Source organism: Perca flavescens, chromosome 12 (genome assembly GCF_004354835.1).
Source record: "Perca flavescens isolate YP-PL-M2 chromosome 12, PFLA_1.0, whole genome shotgun sequence".
Lineage (NCBI taxonomy): Eukaryota > Metazoa > Chordata > Actinopteri > Perciformes > Percidae > Perca > Perca flavescens.
The window spans coordinates 11941979-11968591 of NC_041342.1; the positions used below are offsets into that span (position 1 = coordinate 11941979).

A 26613-nucleotide genomic window follows, 5' to 3' on the forward strand; every position below is an offset into this window, starting at 1 on the left:
CCCTTTAAATTACCAATTGTCAACCCCAGATTATCGCCACAATATTGATATCGAGGTATTTGGTCACGAATATTGTGATATCTCTATTTCTCCCTATCGCCCAGCCCTAGTAAAACTAAAAATCCCCTCCCACATTTATTGTATTTGTTTGAGGAAATGCTGTAGAATTTTTTTTATTGGAAATGATCTTCTGGCAAATGTACACCTACATAGGTGTGTATTTATAAAAGACTATGTATGTTGTTCTTATCGTTATGAATTTACCTTAAACCTTACATAAATGCCCTATTTCCAGGAAACAAATCAACCCACCAAACATCTACCATCCAGTGATTTATATATATATATATATATATATATATATATATATATATATATATTTAGTTACAAAATTAGCTAATGCTTTAATCTCTTGATGGATGTTTATTTTAAGTGTGATTTATTTGCATCATAGAAGTACATTCACTAATTTATGTAGTAAAATAATTCATAGAAAATCAAAGTTAAGAAAAATAGAATATTTTCTTTTTTATGGTCACAGTGAATAAAATCTGAGCTATTGCGGAAGACTACGGTGGCTTTGAAAAGTGCTCCATAACTGAAAAGACGTGATGGACGTGTAATGCATGCACGTGACGCGACATGCATTCAGTTACAGGCATAGGGAATGAGAAACCAACCTGGAATGGGAAGCTGCTGTTCATGCCTTTTGGCAACAGGGCTCGTTGACGATCAGGTCCTGGCTTTTGATAAAATAAAATAAAAGATTCTTCACATCCAAATAAATCGGTTCTGTCGATGTGGAAAACCAGGCAGTCATGCAGTATTTTTAACCTTAAGTTAGGATCACTCAAGCCCCATTCAAGGAGTTACACTTATTGTACATATTTTACATGAAAGCTAGCTAATCAAGTGTTAATACAGTATAATACTTTGTGCGAAGTAGGGCTGCACAATATGTTTTTTTTTTTTAACGTCATCGCGATATCAATGCGTGCAATAAACATCGCAAAAGGCTGCGACATATCGCAAATGACAGAAAAAATATCAGAAAACTGTACTTGAAAATGTACTTTTTTTTTTTAGGGTTGTCTTTTATATTGAATTCAATCTTCAATTTGTTCAATAAAAGCATGTTGGTAAAGATTTCCTTTCATTTGATTTCAATTCAACCAGCAGTTTGTTGTGTTTTAGCAGAATACTGAAAGCGGCAGAAATGCAGAACTGAGTACACTTTATTATCTGCTTATTTAAAGTAAGCAAGTCATATCGTTATCGCGATATTCAAACACGTGATCGCACATCGCATATTTTCGTCATATCGTGCAGCCCTATGTGCGCAGTAAGTTGCATCAAGAGGGATACGCTCGCTGACCTAACACGTGGCCCTTGTGACTAATGACTTCTCCTACGGTACAGGTGTGTCTCTGAATGCGGCCTGTGCGCAGTCATGCGCACGTTGCTCTCCGTTCATTACGTTACGTTGGTACGGTCAAACATGTATTAACTCTTTGAGTTTTCCGAATCACTCGATTGTCTTGATTCCCCTTTATCTGACTCATTGGAGGGTAATTCCTCCAGGCTTGTGTTTGAGTTCGCCCTGTTGGGCTGAGCGTTGGCCGGCTGGGTCGGTGGTTGTGTCCCGTTCACACACACCACAGTCCCCTCGGATTTGCTGAAACTGAACAGCTTCCCAGGACTGAATGTCCTGTTGGGGGACGGTGGCCTCTCCTGGCCGCTAGGGGGAACGCTGGAGGCCGCTATTGAGCCTGGTGCTCCGGCCGCCCCAGCTGGCTCTTTTTTCCCCTCGGGCGACTTCAAGAACTTCAGGAACCCCGGCAGCTTTGCCTCACCTCCCGTTGGGGACTGGGCTGGCGAGGAGCGGGACTTCCCCTGGAGAGGGATGATCTGCTTCAGCTTCATCACGTTGTTGTTCCCCAGCAGCGAGCTGGGTCTCTTGGGCTTGTCCCCTGACTTGCCCCCCGGGGCTTTGTCGTGGTGGTGCTGGTGCTGGCTGTCTGCCCGCTGCTCGCTCTCCTGGCGGGCCTCGGCCTGCAGCTCCGCCTGGCGCTGAAGCTCCTCCTCCTCGCGCCGGCGCCTCAGCTGCTGTTGGAAGTGCTGCTGGGCCTGCTGCTCATGCTTCTGAACGGGGAGGCGTGTTAAAATGAAGACAGAGGAGGAGAGAGGGAGAGTGAGAGAGTCACAGGTAGAAAAAGAAAGACAGAAAAAGACACAAGTAGAACAGGGAAAGAGAGGAGACAACTGGACAGTGGCGATTTTAGACCCTTTTTTAGGGGGGCTTAAGCCCAATCAGTTCAAGTTCAATATTTAGCGTTTATCCTCTGTTATAATAATAAATACATATATTCATTGTTATCCAGTGAAATTACTGGTTTGTTTTTGTCAGGGCCAGGTATAATGTCTCCGAAGTACGTAGCTACATAATTCATGGTTGGACAATGGCCACGATTTTTAATGTCTCCGAAGTACGTAGCTACATAATTCATGGTTGGACAATGGCCACGATTTTTAATGTTTAATCTTTGCGTTACTTTAGTGTCCAATGTGAGGCGATGACGGCACAGAGCCATCTCATGTCAAGTCTGTTCAGTTTCTGTGGTTCAATGTCACCAGAGTTGACGGAAAGTTCTTCAGTAGCGATATATATTGGAGCTGAAAGAACTAAAACTAAAATGATGATTTTTTTTTTTTATGTTTTCATTTTTGGGCGACAATACAGATTAGCGCCACCTGCTGTTATGGAGACGTATAACGTCTCGTCGCTTTGGTGTGCTCCGAGGCACTTTTTTGACCAACATGGGGAGACTGATCAGCCCAACTGCCTTTTCTGCCGAGGGTCGGCCGTCTGGTCGGTATGTCTGGGCCTTAAGACACCATCAAGACAAGGGCCACTGATGTGATACAACACTAGACAGACAAGCATACCCAAACACATACACTTATTTCTTATGGACAGAAAATGCTGCACTAGTGTACATTGTTAATCAATGCACACCAAAAGACCCAGGGTCACACAGGGGTACATAAATAGGAATATGATATAAATTGCACAGAGTGCAGCCAGCAGCAAGCCTTATTTTGGCCGAAGGTCTTTCAAGCTATGATACAACTATACCTTGAAAGCTTCCCTTCGTCGGTACTCTAGCTTGGCCATCTCATCTGCTACCCAGCCAGGGATATCAGGGATGGCAACATGGATGATGTACTTTAGGAGGATTGCAAAGTGCTGTAAACCACCGAGACCACAAAGGGACAGGCTCAACACAGAGTTACATCAAGGCACAATTACATTCTCTTTCTTATTCTGGATTATTTTTTACAGACCAAAGAGCACATCTCATACACATACCAAAAACTCTAATGAGGTTTTGAGTTCATTAATGAACCTAGACTGAAGAAAAAAATAAATAAAATGATTTTGAAGATTTTACAAAGTCACAACAAAAAATAGCAGGCCATGCACATTTGTACTTGTTTTGTAATGTTTAAAAAACTAGTGAAATAAAACTACAGTCTCTTAAAACTACAAAACTCTCAAACCTTCATCAACGGTAGACAGTACAGGTGCATACCTCCAGTAAGACGATGGAGATGATGGTCATCTCAGGACTCAACCAGGGGAACAGACGCTGTAGCTGCCCACACTGACCAATCAGGTAACAGTTCACTATGATGGCTATCAAGCCCATGGCCTCCATAGCAGTCTGATGTTGAGAGAAACAGATGGAGAGAGAGAGAGAGAGAGAGATACAAAAATGTTGTGTATATGTACAATATGAATGTGTATGTCTTACTGCATGCACACACGCACAAATACAAACCCTTAAAACGAATGCTGTTTGTTTAGTTTCTAGTTAAACGTTTGTGATGAAGCTCAGCGGAAATTCTTTCAGGGAGACTTCTATAACTATCACCTCTCCCCTCAACTGATCAGCTGTTTCGAGGCATTGCACTTTTCAGATAAACCAATCAGAATCGGCCATGTATTTCACAAGCCAATCACAGCATGACACCCCTGCTTTAAAATAGGTTCTCTCCTCCGCGGCTGTCAGTTGTCATTTCAGGCAGAGCGTGCGACCCTCGTCCTCCCCTTCACCTCCAGTCATCGTCACCCGGGGCACCCTGGGGTCTCCTTCCGGCTGACCGCTCCCATCGGCTCCTTCGGTCCGGTCTTCGTGCTCCTTCACCACCACCACCGGTGTCTAGACTCCATCGGGAGGATATATCTGGGTTTCTCTACCCCTTTAAAAATCATATATTTTATACAATGGAGTCTAATCTCCAAAGACTTTGTACATTTCATATTTTGCATATGTAGCTTACAAATAAATCTTTGCATATCTGCAACAAAGTCTCTCCTGATTGAAATAGCGCTTTAAATATCTGTACATATTTATAATATCTAATGTTACATTTATTTCTATATTTTTGTTTTCATATTTGCTCAATAACTTTGACCCATTGATTGAGAAGTGCAGGCTATTAGATGGCCCCAACGGTGTACAGTGCAGCCTGGAGGGCTTTTCTGACATTTCCCCCAAACCAAACACACTGACCTGCCATTGTCCGATGTTCTCCACCCTCTGTCCAAAGGGTCTCTGCAGGCCGGTACACAGCTTCAGAGCGTCGCTGCGGATCTCGATGATGTTGTTGAGAAGAGCACACATGGCCGCCAGAGGAAACGCAGAAGAGAAGAGCACCACGTAGCCAAACTGGATGAACATTTCCTGGTAGTCCTGCAGTGTGTCCTTTTTAGAGTCAAACATAATCAAACAATAATAGTATTTTCATGGGCACAATGTTGTGTGTGTGTATATATATATATATATATATATATTAATGAATTATAATTATTTTGTTGTTCTTTTTTGACACGTCTTTTTTAACGACGTCTTTGTTGTTATTTATTTTGTTTTTATGTTTTTGCCGATTTTTTTTCCCTGCGTTTTTGAAGCTTTTTTTCCCGAAATTTTTGTCACTTCTTTCAACATTCTTTTGTCATTGTTTTTTTTTTTTTTGAAATGGTATACAATTGAATAAAACGCCCAAAGTCACTAAAAGTAGTGAACTGAGCATTTATTTCACTTGTGCAGACTGTTGCATTTGCATTTGGTTGAAAGAAACCCAAATTTCAGATATAGAAACTTTTTGAAAATGGTTCAAATTTGAATGTCGATATTTGGCACCAGCGTATCGATTATCGTATCGCTTGAAGAAGGACAACAATATATTGCCTTATCGATATTTTGTCCCACCCCTAATATACACTTTATATGACTTTAATCTGGAGGCAATCTTTACTAACAAAAACATGCATGATAAAGAAAATCTATGAAAACAAATCTACACAAGTCACAGTTATGAGTCTATATTGACCACGTTAAAGTGAATTTATAATATTTTGTCCCACTCCTGCCTACCTCGTACGTCTGCATACAGCTCTCGATCTCAGCCTGGGTCAGGATGACCGTTTTGGGTTCTTCTGGTGGATCAATCCATGACTTCTTATGCTCATTCTCCTCACCTACGTTCTTTCTTCTCTGACAGAGAGAGTCAGATTCCTTTGGAGAGGACACAGGGGCATACTCGTTGGTCTGCAATACTTTCCCTAGTGACTACTACAGACAATATATATATATATATATATATATATATATATATATATATATATATATATATATTTTTTTTTTTTTTTTATTCTGCAAGGAATGGATAGTTTCGTTTTGATCTGTCCTGTTACTGTACCTGGATGAATGACATCAATCTCCACAGACATGCTATAACTTAATTCGTAAAACTACAGGAGACAAGTTGAACTGTATTGGAAAGAGTTAAGATGATTTAAATATAATGAGAGATTTGCGTTTCTTTAAAACAGTGGAAATGGTATGACAATTAAGGCAAAATCACTGGTTGAGATGGAGCCAAAACGACAACGCTGAAAGACAGAATGATGAGTAACAAACAGACCACATACTTCATCCAGAGATTCACAATCACTGTCCTCATCACAACTGTCAAAAATACTGGACGGGTCCATCCCTTCCTCTACCATTGTGGGACTGTCCTCGAGGTGGCTGCGATCCGCCGCCTGCGTTTCTGTCGCGACGTCCTGGTAGTCGACCTTCTCGGTGAAGCTGACTTTACGTTGCTTCAGATTGCCGTCATTCATGTCCCACTCTTCTTCTGTCAGCCTGAATCCGGCTTTCAGATCCCCTCTTCTCTTTTGCTCTGGGTTACCGTTAGCAGCGTGACTGACAGGGATCCCTCTGGGACCCAGTAAGGAATAGGCTGTCATTGAGGCTTGGGCCTTTCCCAGTGCCAGGCGCCCGTACTTTAGTACGATGGTTTGGAGGAGCTCCCACAGCACCTTGGGGGTGAAGACGCCCAGCTTGTTTTGCTCGTAGAGATAAGGCTGGAGGACCTCTTTGATGTTCTGTAGGAACTGGCGGAAGATCAGTAGAGTAGCTAGCATCTGTGAGGAGTAGGACAACATCTGTTAATGTGCTGAGTGTAAGGAGTGCAAAAGAGAAAACATGCACTCATTCCAAAAGTGTTTAGCAAGCACATATGATGTAGATATTCAGTCTGACTGACGTACAAATGCAGGCCACTGCCTGACAGTGTTGACTGTGTTGAAAGTGTTGACACCTTTTACAAGATTCTTGTTTGAAACGAGTCAGCTGGAAATGTTAAAGGGGCGCTATGCAGTTTTGGCAATTTCTTCGCTGTTTTCTCACTTTTTGCTCGCAGGTATCTCTATAGAGCTCCCCCTACAGCTTCGGAATAGATATTTGGCAACGCTGTCGTAAAAACTCGTTGGCGACTTTCCCCCCCTCCCATCTTCTCCCAAATGTGTATTTGTTTTCAAAGAAGCCGGCGAGTGCATGGAGCCATGTCCGCTGAGGTTTTTCTCCAAATATTACCCTTCTCTCCTAGCCTCGTGAGACCATCCTGATCTCGCGAGTTTAAGTGGTGATAGACAGATGGTTTATCCAATCAGCTAACCAGTATTTTCAGCCAGCGCTAGCCCTTATTCTGTTAGCTTCTTTTGGAATATGGACCGGGAACCTGAAATGGTGCCTTTTATTCGTAAATTCTCGTTACACAAACGGCAAATATCCTTTACCGACATGTTGCTTGCTTGCTGAGCTAACGAGCTATGCTTTGACTGCAGCAGCAGGGGCGGGCTTGTGGTTGTATTTTCATACGCTTCGTTGATCTGATTGGTTGATTTGGCCCGTCTATCGCCAACATAGGTGATAGACAGATGGTTTTATCCAATCGGCTAACCAGTATTTTCGGCCCTTCCCAAAAGTTCTCCAACGGAAAGTTCCCAGATGGATATGCTGAGCAAATGCGAAGCAATCCATCTGGCGGAGTCAGGTTACTCCTCTCCACGGTCCGTAACGTTATTCTTTTTTCCTACAATGGCCGTAGAACGCTGTCAGAGCAGAAGCATCTTCTGTTTGCCAACATCAAGCTGACAAGAAACTCTGTGGCGGATAAAGTTTCTGATCAAAGATACTTACAAGCGCAACAGCAGGAACGCCAGGTCATCATCGGATTTGCAGTTTAATCGCGTCTGACTCCTCGCTCGGTCAGTCTGCCGTTTCCTCTTTCTCTGTTCCTCCGACAATGTTTTCCTAGCTTTCTGCTCCTTTTTTAGCCGGCTCAGTCATGACGATAGTGTGAAAAACTCCATCGCTACCTTGTTAGCCGGTTCCTGAATGGCCGTATATGTGCAGTGCCGTGAAGCAATTCGTTACATCGCGAGACCTGATATCACGCGATACTTCCCACCGGCCCAAAGTTGCAAGGGTGGTTTTTCCACTCACAGGTGCTAGCGGGAGCGAGAAGGCCTCCATTCAACCCGAAAAACGTCATCTAACCATTCCAATGACTCCGAAGCTAGTAGCTCCCCTTTAAAAGTCTGCCGGAGACAGCTTTTCCAACCAAATCAAGTACCCATTGTTTCAAAATTAATAAGCATTTTGAGCGGAAAATTGGCACCATTAACAAATCTACAACTGCATATGAGCCATGTGAAAATAAAAAGCTTGACAGGCAGACATAGCAACTGTAACTAAGAGTGGTGATGGCTTATCAATCAGTCAATTGCCACTTTTGGCCCCAGTGGCCCCAGTTAGTAAAGAAGTTACATATTGTCAGTAGTCTGTAGTCAATAGACCAATAGTTTGTCTTATTGTTTGTGATGCTGCCAAGAGTTGTTGTTACCTCCTTAAGTCGCTCCATGTCCTTGAGGTAGAACCCGATATAGAAAAGGCTAAGGTAAGAATTGATGAATTCAAACTGTAAAAACAACCAGGAAAAAGAAAGAGAAACATTAGAGGTAGTCCAACACCCTCACACTCAATCAAGATAAATTGTCTATTCTGCCACAAACGGAGGAGGATGCACAGCTTACAAAAACCATCTTGATGATGAGATTACTCTCATAGGCACTCTGGAGTCTGTAGTTCTCTGGATGGAGAAATAAAGAGAAGCATTTGCCGATGTGCAGCTGAGTTTCCTTAGATCAATTATCGAGCATTTGAGAGAATGCAAAAGACTACCCAATAATTACAGTCATGGGCAGAAATGTTCCAATTTAATTCAATTTCCTTTAAAGTAATTCCTGTATTCTAAAGCCGGCTTCACAAGGCGTGAGCGTGTCAGCTGCGTGGCGTATTTCGGCTCCCATGTTAACAGCTTAGAGCTTGCACACTGCCTGTGTGACACGAACGTCTCAGGCGCGGGAACGAAAACGCGTGCATGCTAAAAATAGGACCGCCGCATATTTTTGGAAGCGTTTCCAGACAAAACAGAATACGAAAAGAAGTTTATATGTCATTTTGACACAAATACATATTAATAAATGACATTTGGATGTTTGAAAGTCTCTAGGTTTTGACATAAATGCAGATATAAAAGTAATTTTAAAAGAATTATAAGAAATAATTAGCGATTTTCAAATACTGCACCTGTCAATACAGCACGAAATATTCTGTAGCCTATTTTGCCGTCAGTACTGCCGACGTTGTCTTTGCTGTAATCAAATCAGTATATATATATGTTTAAAATGAAGTATACCGCTTGAGTGCAGTTAATCAATGGGAAACATACATGTGTCCAGACAAGGCTAGCAGCAGCAGCAGCAGCAGCGGCGCGGTTTCTGGTGTGAAAAGACAAAGAAAAATCCACGCAGCCGCCACGCAACAGAAACGCCACGCTCACGCCACGCAGGCAGTGTGCAGCCGGCCTTAGTCACAGAGATAATATTTTCATATTGTGCCCAGAGAGTGTCCATTGTGTGTCTCTCACCCATGTCATTAAGCCAGTAGGCAATCTTCTTATACACTTCATCACATATGGTCACAGTGATGGCCAGAAGTATCTTAGGAATGAATCTTGTGACACCAGGTAGCTCCTGAATCTCCATCACCACTTCCTGCAAGGCAAGGGGCATTAGAAGCATGATAAATATTCAATAAGTCTACTCATTCATGTCTACTCCCACGGCTATTTTTAAAAAGGCTATTAAATGAACGTGAACCGGCAAGAGGAATTTTTGAACGTGCTTTGTTTAACCTGTTAAAAATGATACGATTCACACATTTTTAGACTAAACTGTAGTTATGTAGCTTACCTTTTCTGGTATATAATAAACTGTAATTCTACTTAGTCTGTCTTGCTTTTCTTTAACTGTTAGTGGGTGGGTTTAAACTCCTCACGAGAAATACATTCATACTATATCAGCCCCATTTATCAGCCCCGGACTGATTCCATATACTGTCGTGTTATCTGCTCAGACCTGCAGTTCCAGGCAGAGGAGCATAGCGAGGAAGACAAAACAGAGGCAGAGGAGGCAGATGGGCAGGCTGACCAGCCATCTGAACAGAGCTCTCTTCCAGGGGGGGTAGTAGAATTCCTCACAGCCCGTTATGGGACTGCAGCGCTTCACTCCCTGCAGACACCGCAGAGGAAGAGAAAACAAGAAACCAGGGAGAACTTTACAGACTATTTTATTTATTTATTTTTTCGCACGATTGCAATAATCTTCACTGAAAAATGGATTGGAAATGTTTTTGCTCCACAATAACTCACTAGTTTCTGCAGGTTTCACCAAGTCAAATTTAAGACTTTTTAAGACCTTTTTTTAGGACCATTATGAATGATATTTAAGACTTTTATCACAACATCAAACTAAGCCCTAAATTTAGTCTTTTTATAGTATCGCTAAACTTAACTTAAATGTCTGTGGTACAATCCAAAAGAGACTCGCGCCAATAATATATATAAGTTGCATGTTGGTCTCATTTGTATTTGTAATACAGCAAAATTGTATTTGGACTAGCGAAAGAAATAACCATAACACCATGGAATAATAAAAAAAGAGCATTAGAGGTAGCGTTGCATGGACATGGGACAATTAAATTAAGACCTGTTTGAAATTATTCAAGACCTAGAATACAATACTTAAGCGAATTTAAGACTTTTTAAGGCCTAAAATTTAGATTTTGAAATGTAAGACTTTTTAAGAATGCGCGAAAACCCTGTAACTGCTTTCTTGCCTGCTTGCATTTCTTATGTTTGCTGTTATTGTGGAAAACATCAGACCCCCCCAAAAAAAGTTTGGGGGAGTTTTTTTTGTCTGGTGTGTTTTATCAAAGTTTCTCTGTAACTTTTTTTTAAAAGAAATTTTATAGAAGCTGACATGAATTCAGAATGTATATACACAATGTGCCAATGACTCATCAGTGATTGAAGTGTACCACAGTCCACATCCTCTATTCATATCATTCATTACATCATGTCATTCTGAATAACCACGCTGCTGTTAATACAAGTGCTTCCCCAAAAACATCTCTCGCCCAACGTGGGGCTCGAACCCACGACCCTGAGATTAAGAGTCTCATGCTCTACCGACTGAGCTAGCCGGGCCTATTTGAGCTCTGCTCCATGTGTCTTTTCAAACGAGTCACCCGCACCCCTCCCCCAAATTCTCTATTCACACCACAGAACAGGAGCTGAGCAGAGGGCCCCCCCCTTCTCTTCTCTAGAAGAGCACATGGGGTATGAAGACACACAATGATCACATTTCCTTCCATTCCAGTCACAGCAGAGTTGCGCAAAGTGCTCGCTGATAAACCACTCAACCAGACTGATACATTGAGACTTTTCCTGAGAATAGTTGCTTTGTACTCTATATCCTCTACGTTCCACTTCTGGGACTGCTATGTTGCCGCCAGAAAATCCGCCGGATTTTACTCATTTAGGCCGGATATCTGTTGCCTTGGGTTTCCTTTGTGTTGGCATTTTAAACTCCGGTGGATTTCTGAGGACTGTGGTTAACTGCTCCTCAGATCTCTGCAGGGTAAATCCAGACAGCTAGCTAGACTATCTGTCCACTCTGAGTTTTCTGTTGCACGACTAAAGCAACTTTTGAACGTACACATGTTCCACCAAAACAAGCTCCTTCCCGAGGCTAGTTTGCAGAGGCACTGCTGCTGTTTCGCCCCAAGATGATTGTGATTGGTTTAAAGAAATGCCAGTAAACCAGAGCATGTTTTCTTCCCAGGCCCGAATGCTATGCGGAGTAGCCAGACCCTCCTCCAGTGCGCTTTGGAGTAGTTGCTGTGGTACATTGAAATAAAATTATTTAACATAAGTAATGTGTTGATCCGTGGAACTTTGTGAGAAGTCTTCAGCTCTATTGACTCACTTGATTTTCCTTCTAAGTGACTTCTGAATGTTATATATATATAATACAGCAGGGAGTGAATAAAATCTTTCGTACGCCCAAACAGAACAGTAGCTGTTTTTTTTTGTTTTTTTTCATCCGTGCCTGCTAAAACGTCAGTAAGGATCCTCACCCTGAACTGTGGCCTGGGCTCCTCCAAGGACTCGGCGGGGGTGTCCAGGGTGCCCCACCTGTAGGCCAGCTCCGCCTCTCGCCTCTTCCAGCGCTCCAGGAACAATGTCGCCCACACAACATTGAAGAGGGCAAAAACCACACAGCAGATATCCTGACTGGTCTGTGAGCGAGCATGAGAGAATCAGAAGATACTTACATAAGCCTTGAGATTATGATTATGCCGTGCAGTTTTCAGTTGCCGAAGCTAGTGCCGTTCCTCTTTTTTTAACTTTACAAAGCACATAAAGGATATTATAAAAAATGTATGAGGACAGAATAGACAAAACAGACATCAAAACATCAGTGAGATCCTGACATTCCTGGCATAAAAATACAAACAGCATAATATGATTACAAATAAGCATCGGTACCACTGGCGATTTTAGACCCTTTCTATGGGGGCTCAAGCCCCCTTAAATTTCATCTCAGCCCCCCTAAAAATTCTAATAATAAATTTTTTTATTAAATACATTTTAAGGCTTCAAGTTAAGAGTTTGCGAATGTGTCTGTAAGTGACAGTGGACAAACAATTACTAGTTCAAAGGGCTTGAAACAGGTTTAATGTCCTGTGCGGCTATCGCCGAGCTATGCACCTGTAAGTTTTTCCTCGCTACTGTCGCATTAGCCACTGCTAATGCTTGCTCTTGAGGGAATTACTGTAATTGTTGGGGTTTTGGAATTTATAGAGTGTGGTCTAGCCCTACTCTATCGGTAAAGTGTCTCAAGATAACTCTGTTATGATTTGATACTATAAATAAAATTGAATTGAATTGAATTAACCCCGTCAAGGAAAGAGTTAACAGAAACGTAGCGTTGGCCAATTGGAGGAGGTTGTGCCGGACTCCCGCCTTTGGCTGAGTCTCTATCTGATCTGTCAGAGGGAGAGCAGGAGTGCTGTTGTGAAGTTTAACATTGGTAGTCCCCAGAGAAGAAGTTGGTAATGTCATGGCGCAGATTAGAACCCAAATTGAAACGTGAGCAACTAAAATTGCTGAATGTTGTGTCAAATCGGTTGTTATTACTGTGACAGGTTTAGTTCCATAATAGTGTTAATAGTTTAAAAATCGCAGAATCGCCCCTGACACATCTAGCGTGACAGTCAAAGGGTGATTTTCAGTAATATTCCAAGTGCTTAAAAAGACAGATCTTGAATCATAGGTGTGGAGTTCAGGGCGGAGGCAGGGGATAGTTCCTCCACCCCCCAATATCTTCTCTGTGAAATGAAGCTGCCTTCAAGTGTGGTCAGAAATGTCAAGATTTATAAACGATCTGACGGAAAACAGTAATTGCGTCTACTTGTGCCACATGGGGGTCATAAATGTCATCACCAGACAGACAGAATGGACAGAATAGGCTTCAAGTACCTGGTCGGCCTCTGCCAGTATCCAGAGGAGAAAGCCGATGACAGCAGGGTAAAGCATGGAGTTAGTGTAGAAACCCAACCAGGCAAAATACATGCCGATCTTCACTCCAAAGTAGTCACACACATCATCTAGAAAGCAGATCAAATTGTAAACAGCTAATATAATATATAAAAACTAGTGTTAAGACTCTGAGAAGAAGACTCATTATGTCTCATGTAGCTCATACTACTTTACGCTATTAATAGATGTGACTTGGTATTAACGGCAGGCCTGCTGTTATACTGTCTGGCCAACTTTTCTTAAAAAAACAAAACGGTTGATATTTCTCACCCAGGGGCTGCCGTTCACACACAGCCTGGACCCAAGATGTCATCAGCTGGTTGAGGATCCTCTGCTCGTGGAGAGGAAACATTTGATGGATCACTCCCCGAGCTTGCAGCTCTGGAACTGTAGCGGAGACAACAGGAAACTTTCACATGATAACGTTGAAACGGGGGCTGTCAAAATAAACGGGATGATTACGAGTAATAACGAACGCAAATTCCTTTTAATGGCACTCTTTTTTTTTTTGACGCGTGATTAACACATACACAAGCATACAGTACCTTTGAGGTTATTCTGGAGAATATTCTAGACAGTATTTGTCATTGTTTAAGATTGTTGAAATATTTGTCCACTCCCATGCTGATACGAGCATTCAAACCTTGTAAAAATGTGTTTACAAATTAATTTGCTAATAATCGCAAGTTAACTATGGACAATCATGCGATTAATTGGGTAATTGCAAAAAAAATTCTATCGATTGACAAAACTCAAATGGAACTTAGCATATATCATCCACTGCACAAAACGCCGACGCTATTTAGATAGGGAAGAGAAAAAGAAAATGCGTTTAAAACAGTTCAGTAATAATAAATGACAGCATACTGATTGGCTGGCCCTCCAGGAAGTGAATGTTGTGGAGCACCTCCCCCTGTTTGGCTCGCAGATTGTCCAGCCAATACTTTATGATGCACTGACGCTCCTGGAAACCATCACGGTTATGGGGAGACAGCAAAAGGTAAGTCACAATACTGAGAGACATATATTTTCAATTCCGGAAATATAACGGCAAAACGACAATATGTAGCCTACTGTATATCATTAACAACGATGTTGACATACAGCTCACATGGCCCACAAGTTGTAACCTCTAACCTGTGAGGTGAAAAAGCACAGCTCGCTCTCTATGTTCTCATAGATGTTGTCTTCCTCACAGGAGAAGCGCCGCATCCCGCCGCCAAACTGCGGTTTGACGGCCTTGTGCATGCCCATCTGCTCGGCTCCCCGCAGTAAGCTGGGGGTAAATGACAGCAGGATTAAACCTGATGGAGCACTAACACTGTGGAGTGGCTGGACTGCAGATGTTTGATAGATTAAGTGCACTAAGGCAATACAAACAACAAGCTAACACACACACACACACACACACACACACACACACACACACACTGTAACTGGGCGATAACTCTCAGTGTGGTTTCTGAATTTTCAGAAGCGTGCTTAAAGGAATAGTTTGACATTTTGGGAGATGAAACGGTTGGATACCTCTCTCATGTGTGTGCATTAAATATGAAGTTTAGAGCCGGTAACCGATTAGCTTAGCATAAAGACTGGAAACACACAAAATGGGTGTACCAGCAGCTCTACTGTAAAGCTCACTAGTTAACATGTTACAATGAATGTGTCTAATCCGTAGGAATACAGGAATGTAACGACATGATATTACACGCTGAAAATATTTCCCCCGGAGGCAGTGACTTCCTGGAGCCTCTGCTGTTTTGTTTTTTTTGGCTGGACCAGCCCTACAAACTCAAAACTCGGTCCAAAATGTATCTTTACCATGTAAGTAAGTAAAGTTTATTTCTAGATCACATTTAAACACAGCTCAAGCTGACCTAAGTGATGTACAAAAAAGCACTGGTGCTGTATAAAAGAATAGGATAAGTCAAAATGTCCTCACTCAAAACAGTTCAAACCAAGACAGAAGCACAAGTGCCCCCACACACACACACACACACAAACACACACACACACACACACACTCACACACACATACACACGCACGGTCAGAGTGTGCGTTTCGGAGTCTTACTTCTCAAATGTTGTCGTGATGAAGAAGGCTTGTGCCTGGGTGTGTTTGTGCTGTCGAACCTGAATGCTGACTTGTGGGATTCCAACACGAATCTGATTCAGGAGCCACAGCAGAGTGTGGTCATCTATTGTGTCTGGAGGGAGAAAAAAAAAAGATTTGATTTTAAGTTTGACAGTGAATATGAGCATCACAATACATATTTTGAAACAGCAGTTTTATTCGTCGACGTTCCTTTTAATTCCTCATACGTTTGCAGGCATGTTCGCCAAAGGCAGAAGAGGCAAGAGGCTGAACCAAACCCACCCTTCACCGCCCTGACAGAAGTGGGCCAAGAAGCAGTGGAGTGGTGCCGATAGTAAGAGGTTGCTCTAATTAAATCCCTGTCTACAAGCAGTATATCACACACAAACATTCTAGGGGTGGGGGTGGGGGGGAATCGATACAGCATAGTATTGCAATATTTTCTGTGGCAATACTGTATCGGACGCCAAATATCAATCTTTTACTATATGAATTGCACATGACAATTTTACTTTTGTGCAGTTGAGTTTTTTCTGTCAGGTGAGCAGGGGCAGCCTGGTCTCACAGAATTCCATGAAATCACCGCGAACTGTTAACACCGCATTACGTGGTGGTGGCACGGAATGTGTGAAAATTTTGTGTATCTACCACGGAAATCAACGCCAATGTAAAGTCAATGAGAAGATGACATAGCATTAGGAGCGACTACAGTAGCGAGTAGTATGAAAGCCCGAAAACCCACGTAGGGAGGTTGGTTGGGGTGGTGGATGGGTCAAACAACACGGGACTTTCACCAAGGAGACCGGGGATCGTGTCCCGCGTGTCACGTTTCCTAAACCCAACAGTAACCATCCCGTTCTTCTTTTCCAAAACCCAACCGTCCCGTTCTTCTTTTCCAAAACCCAACCGTCCCGTTCTTCTTTTCCTAAACCCAACCGTCCCGTTATTGTTTTCCTAAACCCAACCGTCCTGTTCTTCTTTTCCTAAACCCAACCGTCCCGTTCTTCTTTTCCTAAACCCAACCGTCCCGTTATTGTTTTCCTAAACCCAACCGTCCCGTTCTTCTTTTCCTAAACCCAACCGTCCCGTTCTTCTTTTCCTAAACCCAACCGTCCCGTTCTTCTTTTCCTAAACCCAACCATCCCGTTCTTCTTTTCCTAAACCCAACCGTCCCGTTATTGTTTTCCTAAACCCAACCGTCCCGTTCTTCTTTTCCTAAACCCAACCGTCCCATTATTGTTTTCCTAAACCCAACCGTCCCGTTCTTCTTTTCCTAAACCCAGCTGTCCCGTTCTTCTTTTCCAAAACCCAACCGTCCCGTTCTTCTTTTCCAAAACCCAACCGTCCCGTTCTTCTTTTCCTAAACCCAACCGTCCCATTATTGTTTTCCTAAACCCAACCGTCCCGTTCTTCTTTTCCTAAACCCAACCGTCCCATTATTGTTTTCCTAAACCCAACCGTCCCGTTCTTCTTTTCCTAAACCCAACCGTCCCGTTATTGTTTTCCTAAACCCAACCGTCCCGTTCTTCTTTTCCTAAACCCAACCATCCCGTTATTGTTTTCCTAAACCCAACCGTCCCGTTCTTCTTTTCCTAAACCCAACCGTCCCGTTGTTGTCCCGCGTGTCATGTAAACATAAGCCCACCCACAACCCTTCCCTTAAGGGGCCGTGTTAAATTTCACGGAATTCTGTGAGAACAGGTTGGCAGGGGTGACCGTCAGCGTGCACAAGGAAGTTGCGGACACAATATGAAGTTGGAAAACATTGCAGTACATCGCACAATATCGCAATATGTTTAAAATCGCAATAATATCGTAACGTGACATTCTCGATTTCATCGTATCATGGGGCCTAATTTTTTCAATAGGTTGAGAAGACTCCAATCTGATTCCAGCAGTTTCAGCAGGCTGTATGCAGCATATTGTCTCAACCATCTGTATCATTACACTGGCACCATTTTATACCTAAAATTGAAAACAATGACGATCAAATTGGAAATGACTTAGACTTTGGATCCATCATCCACAAAGACTTTACTTCTGGAGTAACATATATCACATACATAGGTCCTTTATGAGCCAAATGTTAGTAAGGAGCATAAGTGAGCTATTCACTGTAAGACCTGCTATCGGTTAATAAAGGTAATAAAATAAAGTTTGGTGCCCTTGAGCAAGGCACTGAACCCCCAACTGCTCGGGGCGCCCCCTCACTCTGACATCCCTCCATTAGTGCATGTATAGGTCCTGGGGCCTCATTTATAAAACCTGTTACGCAAGAAAAAGTTGCGTGAAGCAGGGTGAAATTTGTCGTCGCAACATTCCTCGCAATAGTTGGGATTTATAAAGAATTTCCATGCGTAAAAATTTTCCCAGTTTTCCGCAAACTTTTGACCACACGTGTGATTGTGCGTAATTGTGATGGTTGGGGTCGGCTGGCTGTGAGTCTCTGTTTATTTTCCTCTGTTGTTGTTGTTTTTTCTGTTTGCTCTGTCTCTCTCCCTGTGTCTCTTTTCGCTTTCCCTCCTCCCCTCCGGCCTACTGCCTGCCAGCTGACTGCACACACCTGTTGCCAATCACTCTCTCTATCACCGCTATCCTGCCACACACACCTGCCAGCCATCTACAATCAAGCACAGCACTTCAACCCCGGTCCAGCAGATCATCTCCGCTGAATTGTTGCTTCAGCTCCACCGGTGACACTCGCTGTTTTTGATCACGCAACATACTCTGTTTTCACCTGTCCTTGTCCCTTTTCTTGTCTTACCCCTCTTTGTGTTTTGTTTTTCGCAGTATCCATCTCCACGTCTCCTGTATCTAGTCAGCTGGCCTCACCATCCAGTCCTCCTACCACAGCACCTCGTTCCATCCTGTCTTCATCTCCCCATCCAGCCAGCCCCTCCTCGGCTCCTCGGTTCCCCCTCTCCGGTGTCTCCTCCTCGGGTCTTCGGCCCCGGTTTCCCCGCGTTTCCTCGAGCTCCCCGGACATCCTAGGTTTTCCCCCTTGTGTCCCTCGCCCTCCTAGTTTCTGCCACGAGTACCTCACCATCCTAGATTTTCCCCTTGAGTCTCTCGCTCTCCCGGTTTGTCAATAAACTTGTTACGTTTATTTGAGCCTTTGCGTTTGAGTCCGTTCTGTCCTCCGTAACAGTAATGCAACCAAGGTTTTGTAGACTGCGTTTTAGTGAACTCCGATGGTATTCCCGTTTTCCGAACCTAACCCAGTTTTTGTTTTCCTGAACCCAACAATCCCGTTCTTGCTAAACCGACCCAGAGCCGGTTGCGGTGTGTGTGTGTGTTTATGTGGTCGTGTCTGTGTGTGGGAAAGTTGTCTTTCTGCACCTGCTATTCTCACACAGTTACTGATACAAGTTATCAAATTTTCACATTTCAAGCACTTTCACCTGTTTTGCACCAATAATGATCCAAAATCTTGTTTCCATTTTTTACCTTTTTAATAATTGAATTTCCTTTCTCACAAAAAATGAAAATAATCATATGATCATAAATTTGATCTCACAGGGGTAAATGGCAAATATGAACCATAAATTATGTATTTATCATTGGTAATTGAGCTAAATCTGTTAAGTATTAAGGCTGTGTAACAAAAATATGAACACTACACAAGGGTTAAGGCTTCCAAACAGGATTTTGTTTCGATGTTCTACTTCTGTTAGAAGCACATCGATCTGACACACACACTGAATCGGGTTTTTTTCCCCATTTTTCCGTTTCGTGATTGTTGATCAAGGGCTCCTTTCAAGGCTGGAATATTCATTGATTGATTAACATGGACCTTATTAGGACCAATATGGGACAACCTTGGGAGGAGCATGAGGCTTGTGCACGATCGCATAAGGTAACGCACGTCCTTATTTATAACGAGAAGAGTGCGTACCGGTGTGCGCCGCAAGGTGTTATAAATCAGAATATTGTTTTTGCGTACGAAAATTCTGACTTTTCTGCGCACTAAACCTTCCAGAATAGAATCTACGCACAGTTTTATAAATGAGGCCCCTTGGCATGTGTGTGTATTTTGTGCCTGTGTGTAATAACTAACAACAGAGTGAATACATGTAATATCCCCTTGCTGGATCAAGTCTTAATTTGTAATCTTAATCAGCACTTTGCATATTGTTAAGTTTCAGTATTGTAACTGGTTAATATTCATTATCATAAACAACACATACTATGTCATTTAGGGTACATGTATACTGTTTTACAATAAGAGAAAAACCAGAAACGGCTACATTTAAAATAAGCGTGCTTGCTTAGACTGAAAATTGTGAAGAAAAGTGAAAAGGTCTTTATGTTTCAATGTAAGGTGTGTGGGAGTAGCAGTATAAGTTGAAGCACTTAACGTTTCAGTTTTTAGTACTGAAAGGATTTGGAGTGTCAGCTGAAGTGTAGGAGGTGAAAGCATTTTATTTTTTTGTTAAGGCATGTGGGCAGTGGAAGTTCCAGTTTGTAAGTAAAGCACTGTAAGCTGTTGAAACTGCCAGTTGTAGATATAAGGAATTTAAATTTCAGTTGAAGCCAAACACTAAAGATAGTTGAAGCGTGTGTCTGTAAATAATTTAGTTAAAGTGTCAGTTGGTCTGACATACTGTCATTTAGGCGGGATTAGCCGTGAAATGAACATGGCCCCTTAAAGGTATAGTGAAGGATTTTCTTTTTCCGGGTGGATCATCAAGACTATTGGTCCTCCTGGTTGTCAATCATTCTGGTGATATGTTTACGTAAGGCCGTTGTACGTGCACGTCCCTAGCTTTCAGGTGTATATGTGTGGTGAGCTTGAGCTACGATTTCAGCCATTCATTGAAGAATTGAAGCTTTTGGGAGAATATTTCACACGCTGGCGTGCGCTAAAAGCACAGGTTGGGCTTCCCACTGATGCCTCAGTCGTGAAGTTTCTACTCCACAGGTAAAGTTTGGCATGCTATTTGGAGAAATCCATTTAAAATCACTGCTAGTAAAAGTTGATGTAAGCTATGATTAGCGATGCTAGCCCTGGCACAAGTCACGCACCGCGCACACATGGTAAACCTCTCAATTTGTGAAAAAGTGCAAATCTTCTTTTGGAAAGTAGGCTTGTATGAGCCATGCCGACAGAAACTTGTAAACAGTGCACTCTTGTGCACACGTTTAATAGGCGTTCCCTCTCGGGAGCAGGCAGAGTGTTGTGCATGTGCATTTTTTCAAAAAGTACAGAGGGCGGTTCTTTTCTAAAATTCGGGAAAATCCTCCACAATACCTTTAACTCAAAATCGGTGGCAGTGTCACGGAATGGCCGAAAATTCTGTGATAGGCCTACGGAAGAATTCCGTGAAATTAACACGGTCCCTTAAAAGTCTGTGATGGGCCCACGGAATAATTCCGTGAAATGAACATGGCCCCTTAAGTTAAGGAAAAGGTCGTGGGTGGGCGAGACAACAACGGTTTGCGTTCAGGAAAAGCAGAACGGGACTGCTGTATACAGTGGACGGGTTGAGTTTAGGAAAAGAAGAATGGGACGGCCATATACAGCGGACGGGTTGAATTTAGGAAAAGCACAACAGGTTGGGTTTAGGAAAAGAACAATGGGACGGTTGGGTTTAGGAACAATCCCCGGTTTCCTGGGTGAAAGTCCTGTGTTTGACCCATCCACCACCCCAACCAACCTCCTTACGCAGTTTTTTGCCCTTTCATACTACTCGCTACCATTGTCACTTTTAATGGTACGTCATCTTCTCATTGACTTTACTTTGACATTGTTTTCTATGGTGGCCACACGGTATTTATCACACGTTCCGTCCTACCACCACGTACTGCGGTGTTAACAGTTCGTGATCATTTCACAGAATTCTGTGAGACCAGGCTGAAAAAAAAAACGTACAGATTTGTTTTCTGAATAGCTACATGCCTTTTCATGTTCAATTTAACGGAAGTCTAAACAAGAGCTGTTCTTTGCACTCACATTGTGATAGGTATTTTAGCTTTGGTTTTGCATTTTAATGTTGGTTAAAATACTGTCTTTGAAGGCTGGAGTCTGTGTTGACGCTGGCACTACTTACATTTTTAATGCAACTAATCAGAATGATTAATTATCCCTTTGTTTCAACACAAGCCCATTGAAGTGTTGTGTATGCATGCAACATAATATACAGGATGTGTTTTGTACATTGTGAAGTTTATCTGCCTGAGTCAAACTGCAAAGTTAGTTTGGTAAAATAGCTCCAATTCACAACTCTATGCCCACAACAGCAGCTTCCTTAAAAGAAAGGGCTGGTCTATAGAAACGGGTACAGTAAATGGATGAGATCTAATTGTCCCCAGAGAAGTCCCAGTCACACATCTGAGTGGCTGGCTGAGCACTAAAGACATTTAATGAGGATGCACTGTTCTCTCTACAGTGATGGATTCATCACAGGATGAACAACAAGGACAGCCAGGAGCTTACCATACCTAGGAATGTCATCAGGATGTCACAGTTTTCGGTGGGCACCATCTTCAGCCAGGACTTACGAGACATAATGTAGTGTCTGGCCTGCAGAAAGCGCTTCCCAAACAATTTATCTAAAAGGGAAAGAGGGGCAGAAGGGGTTAATACAGTTTTAAATGATTGCAGAGGATCGATGATAAAGAGGGTAAGACTGTGTGTGTGTGTGTGTGTGTGTGTGTGTGTGTGTGTGTGTGTGTGTGTGAGGAAGGGGGACAGACAGATGGTGAAATATTTTCATCGGGGTGATCAAGGACAGGTTAGTAGCACTCTGCCACTCATCACTGATGTTATTATTTCACCATATTTTCCCTATTTTTTTTGTCATGGAAACTTTAGGTCATATGAAACAAGGACAGAAATGTCCAAAATTATTGTTCAGCCAGCGTTAAAGGTTAAAGGCAGGGTTGGTAACTATTTCCAATATACACTTTTTTATATATTGTTTGAACTGGCCTTTACAACGCGACAGCAATAAATAACTTATGGGCTCTGAAAAAGGAGCGACAAAGAAACCTGTATACCTGTAGTCACCTGTAGCTGCTGTAATGCTGTAAAAACGCCCACCAATCATTGCCTCGCGGTGCGCTTGGAAAGAACCAATGAAATGCCTCCTTGCCCCGCTGCGTGTACTCTACCCCTCCCGTGTGTGAGCCTGAGCTCAATGTGGCGACAGTAGTCATGCTTGTTTTAAACATTCGGTATGATAATATTAGGTGTTTGCTAGTCTGGATCGACAACAGTTCATTTACCGCATAGTTCCGCCGCTGCTGGAAGTTCCGCCGGATGGACCTTCCTCTTTCTTTGTGTTTACGCTAAACTAGGAACAGCAACCAGAACCTCTGAGCTAGCAAGCTAACGTTACACGCTGTAAATGGCAAGTTTTACTGAAAATTTGGATCATGCAACAAGGCAGGCCTGCTTGGTCACTTACTCTCTAACTGGGACGTTTTGGGACCTATTGATGGGAATTTGCTATTGACATGCTATGGTCATATGACTTTGAGCAAATGCTGTAAACAAATAAATGATCTGTAAGCCAGGTGGCGTGTAGAAAGCCATTCCACAACTGGCTTTTCAAGTCGGCCTCTAAAACCATTAGATATTGGCAAAGCAGCAGGTCTTCCCAACAATGCAATCCATCCGGCAATACAGCGTAAGCTCCGAAGGCCTCATTTGTACAGTTTCTTCTTTCACACGATCTAAAGTCACACTCTCAAGCTAAACTCTCTGTCTCCCGCAGGCACAATAGACCCAGTGATTGACCGATGTCTTTATTGTTCACAGAATGGCCCTGTGAGACTATCTCAGTGCGTGTCTGTGATCAGGCTTTCACGTTCTGAAGCGTAACTGCATTATCACATCACCTACTTACAGCACGCCTCATCCCTCTTATTGAGAGGCATCAGTGCTGCTGCCAGCTCTCTGTTCTAGTATTATGTTTTAGACCAACATGCCAACTCAGTGACTGCAACAAACACTTGATACTGTACTGCACCTGTAATACATGTCATACAACAATGCGACGGGATCATGCTCCGCTGTTATTGTGCAGGAGATTTTATCTGGAGATGTTTTTAGAAATATAATGAGCTGTATAAATCCACAATTCGGTGTGTGTGTACGTGTGTGTGCACGTGCGTGCGTGCGTGTGTGTGAGAGACACATGATGATGCAATCTAAGCCAAGTCACTGAATGTTTTTTTTTCTTGCATTTGTGTATGTTTCTGAATACTTCAAAGTCATTGTCTCTCTGACTGTCTGTGACGTCATTGCTCATTTAGGCCATGAGACCTGTAGATACATCTGAATGTATGTATGATGAGATGATTTAATGTCAATCTGCAGCAGGACAAGTTTAGAAAGGAAGAACTGACGAAATGATATTCTTTCATTCGTGTAAACAGTTGTGGTAAGCTCTATAGACTGGGCCACCGTCATTGGAGCTTTCTAGCTTTGACTAGAGATGGTCCGATACCGATACCAGTATCGGAATTGGTATCGGGAAGCAAAAAATGGTATCGGGCCATCTCTATCTTTGACTAGGCAATAAGTTGATAGCTATTGCTTATAGTCTACTTAATTATTAGTGAAACGGTCAGCGTTGTAGTCAAGACCACCTAAATCGAGACCAAGTCATCACCAAGACCAGAGTGTAAAGAGACCGAGACAAGACAGAGGGACCAAGTCAGGACCAAAAACCAAGGCAGGGCGAGACCAAGTCAAGACCAAGACCAAGCAGGGCTAGACCGAGTCCAGACCAAGACCAAGACCGGGTGATACCAAGTCAAGACCAAGACCAAGGCAGGACGAGACCAAGTCAAGACCAAGACCAAGGCAGGACGAGACCAAGTCAAGACCAAGACCAAGGCAGGACAAGACCAAGTCAAGACCAAGACCAAGGCAGGACGAGATCAAGTCAAGACCAAGACCAAGGCAGGGCGAGACCAAGTCAAGACCAGACCAGACCAGTGCAATAGAGTCCCACACTGAATGCCACAATAAAATGTGCAAAATGCTAACCATAGGCACTCCTCAAATTGATCTGAAAGATCCACAATCCCATAGAAAACACCCACAGAAAACAAATTAATATTCTTCTTCATTCTCCTCTTTTATTGCCTTAAGTGTATCATGAGAAATACCTTGATAATCAGAAGGCAGTTATGGTCTTGCCTCCTTATGTGGTCAATTCAGAGACGAAACATTCAAAAAGTGGGACTGAGACTGGTCACGAGTACTACAACACTGGATTCTGTATTAATTTGCCATAAATAAACATAGCAATAAATACTGATCTTGGATATAGACATTCTTAGATATTAAGATATTGATTTTGTCATATATGTACTGTATACAGTTTTTCTAATATTTGAGATTTGAGATGTATTGAATTACCAACATTATGGATGTCTTGCCAACTTAAGTAAGCTCATCACAATTTTCAATAAATGTCTATGAACTGAGCAACCATTGACATTTACCAAGAAGTTCAACCAACCAACCAACCAATCAAACGCCCACCCCTCTTATATCATCATAATAATTTATTTTTCACAGATTTGGGGGTGGGCTCGTTGGTCTTGTGCCTTTCCCAGCATGCAACAAATTAATTCATTCAATAATTAACAGCTCTTTAACTACCGCTGATCGGTCTTAGCCTCAAAGGCCTCACTGATGTGATCATCAGCAAAACCCTCCTATATTCCAGAGCTCAGCTACAACACTAACACAAAGCATATGATCACACTAATATTGTTGAGACTGTTGTACAAACAAAAGCGGACATGAAAGTGTAGTCGTGCTTAAAAATCATATTTTGTAAGCCTATATCACCTGTCCTGATCCACATAAAATGTGGTAGAGATTTTCTCCAAGAGTTTACATTGTTTGGCTTGAAGTCAAGATGCAAATGAATGCATTTACTGCAGTGACATTGCTCAGGCTAAACTTGTAAAGGTTAAATGGTCATATCCAGACCTCCTGCCTGAGTCTCTCCTGTTTGCCAGAAATGCTGGATGGGCATTCAACTCCACATTTCAAGGGGCCCTGGAAAATGCCATGGGTAATCTCAGAGCCCTCAGTGAAAGTGACATAAATACCTGAAATATGAAATGTTCAGTGCCGCTTAATAATCCTCAAAATGCCATTCCAGAAATCATGTTATGCCACCAGTCATTTGCTTACTCACCACTGAAATATTTCCCTTGTAAAATCCTCAAGTCCTAAACACCTGAGACAGAACGGACACAGCCGACACCTGAGTCTGCAACACAATCTTTACTCTTTTCAAAGTATGGCGTGGCACAGGCACAGCCCGGTGAGGACATGCACCCCCGCTCCGCTGCGTAGGACCCCCGGCGCATGCACCTGTGGACCACCAGCCTGCCCCACTACTCTTTCCCGGGCCTTGTCTCATCGGAATGCGCACTGTGTGAATGAAAAAAGAAAAGACGCACCGATATCCATCCCCAATCACAGACGATTAGTCTTCTTGTGAGTCATTCATTGAAATCTTTCAAGCATCGGTGACTGCACCATATTGCCCATGCACAGTAGCTTCATCTTTTATCCCCCATAACCCATATTCCTCACATCTCCATTACACGCTCTTATACACTATTTTATTTGTTTAACCGTTTTTCTGCGACACTCACCGAGGACACCGGATGGCGTTAAGGACATATTCTGCTGCTGCTGCTGGTTGTTGTTGGTCCTGTCCTGCTGCTCGCTTGGCACCGTCCTCTCCATCCTCTCCCCTGCCCCGTCGCTGTCGTCGACGTCTGCGGCGCTGCTGCTGCTGCTGCTGCTTACAGTAGCGTCGCTATCAGCTGCTCCGGTGCCCGCCGCTTGCATGGTGCTGCACAATACTTCAAGGGGCTGGGGGGGAAAAAGCGCACTGCACGGAGGACTGTGTGTTTAGCGCATCGCCGTTGCATGTAAAGGGAAACCCTTGTGTACCTGATAGAGGAGGAGGAGGAAGAGGAACGCGATCATGGCATCTATACACGCGCACTAGTCGTGACTGAGTGCTGGTCGTGACGACAGAGTTGAGGGGAACACCGCGCAGGCAGGCTACAGGTCTGCACATGCACGACTGCATGCTTTCCATCATATTATTCAGGATACATCTGCCACACTACTGTAGCCTATACTACATGTACCGCAATGCCCTATGTAT

The 26613-nt window shown here is 43.0% G+C and overlaps 1 protein-coding gene and 1 non-coding gene across 4 annotated transcripts; both read right to left on the reverse strand.

The window, feature by feature from the left end:
- Positions 1–490: 490 nt before the first annotated feature.
- On the reverse strand, positions 491–26581 carry LOC114565422 (anoctamin-8). 3 transcript variants are annotated; one of them, XM_028593459.1, is made up of 18 exons: positions 26090–26581; positions 21899–22009; positions 15437–15569; positions 14500–14638; positions 14230–14326; positions 13633–13749; positions 13303–13430; positions 11898–12059; positions 9836–9988; positions 9346–9472; positions 8450–8505; positions 8260–8334; positions 6074–6496; positions 5442–5582; positions 4578–4769; positions 3594–3725; positions 3137–3247; positions 491–2142 (listed from the first exon to the last, which is right to left on the reverse strand). In XM_028593459.1, the coding sequence occupies exons 1-18, from the start codon at positions 26286–26288 to the stop codon at positions 1504–1506; spliced, it is 3135 nt and encodes a 1044-aa protein (XP_028449260.1). In that variant the 5' UTR covers positions 26289–26581; the 3' UTR covers positions 491–1503. The 3 variants fall into 3 exon arrangements, with proteins under 3 accessions (XP_028449260.1, XP_028449259.1, XP_028449261.1); XM_028593458.1 differs by having other exon boundaries at positions 5999–6496; XM_028593460.1 differs by lacking the exon at positions 26090–26581 and adding an exon at positions 25892–25965 and having other exon boundaries at positions 5999–6496.
- trnak-cuu (transfer RNA lysine (anticodon CUU)) lies at positions 10893–10965 on the reverse strand. Its single transcript has one exon. It is a non-coding gene; the product is annotated as a tRNA-Lys (tRNA).
- Positions 26582–26613: the final 32 nt, after the last annotated feature.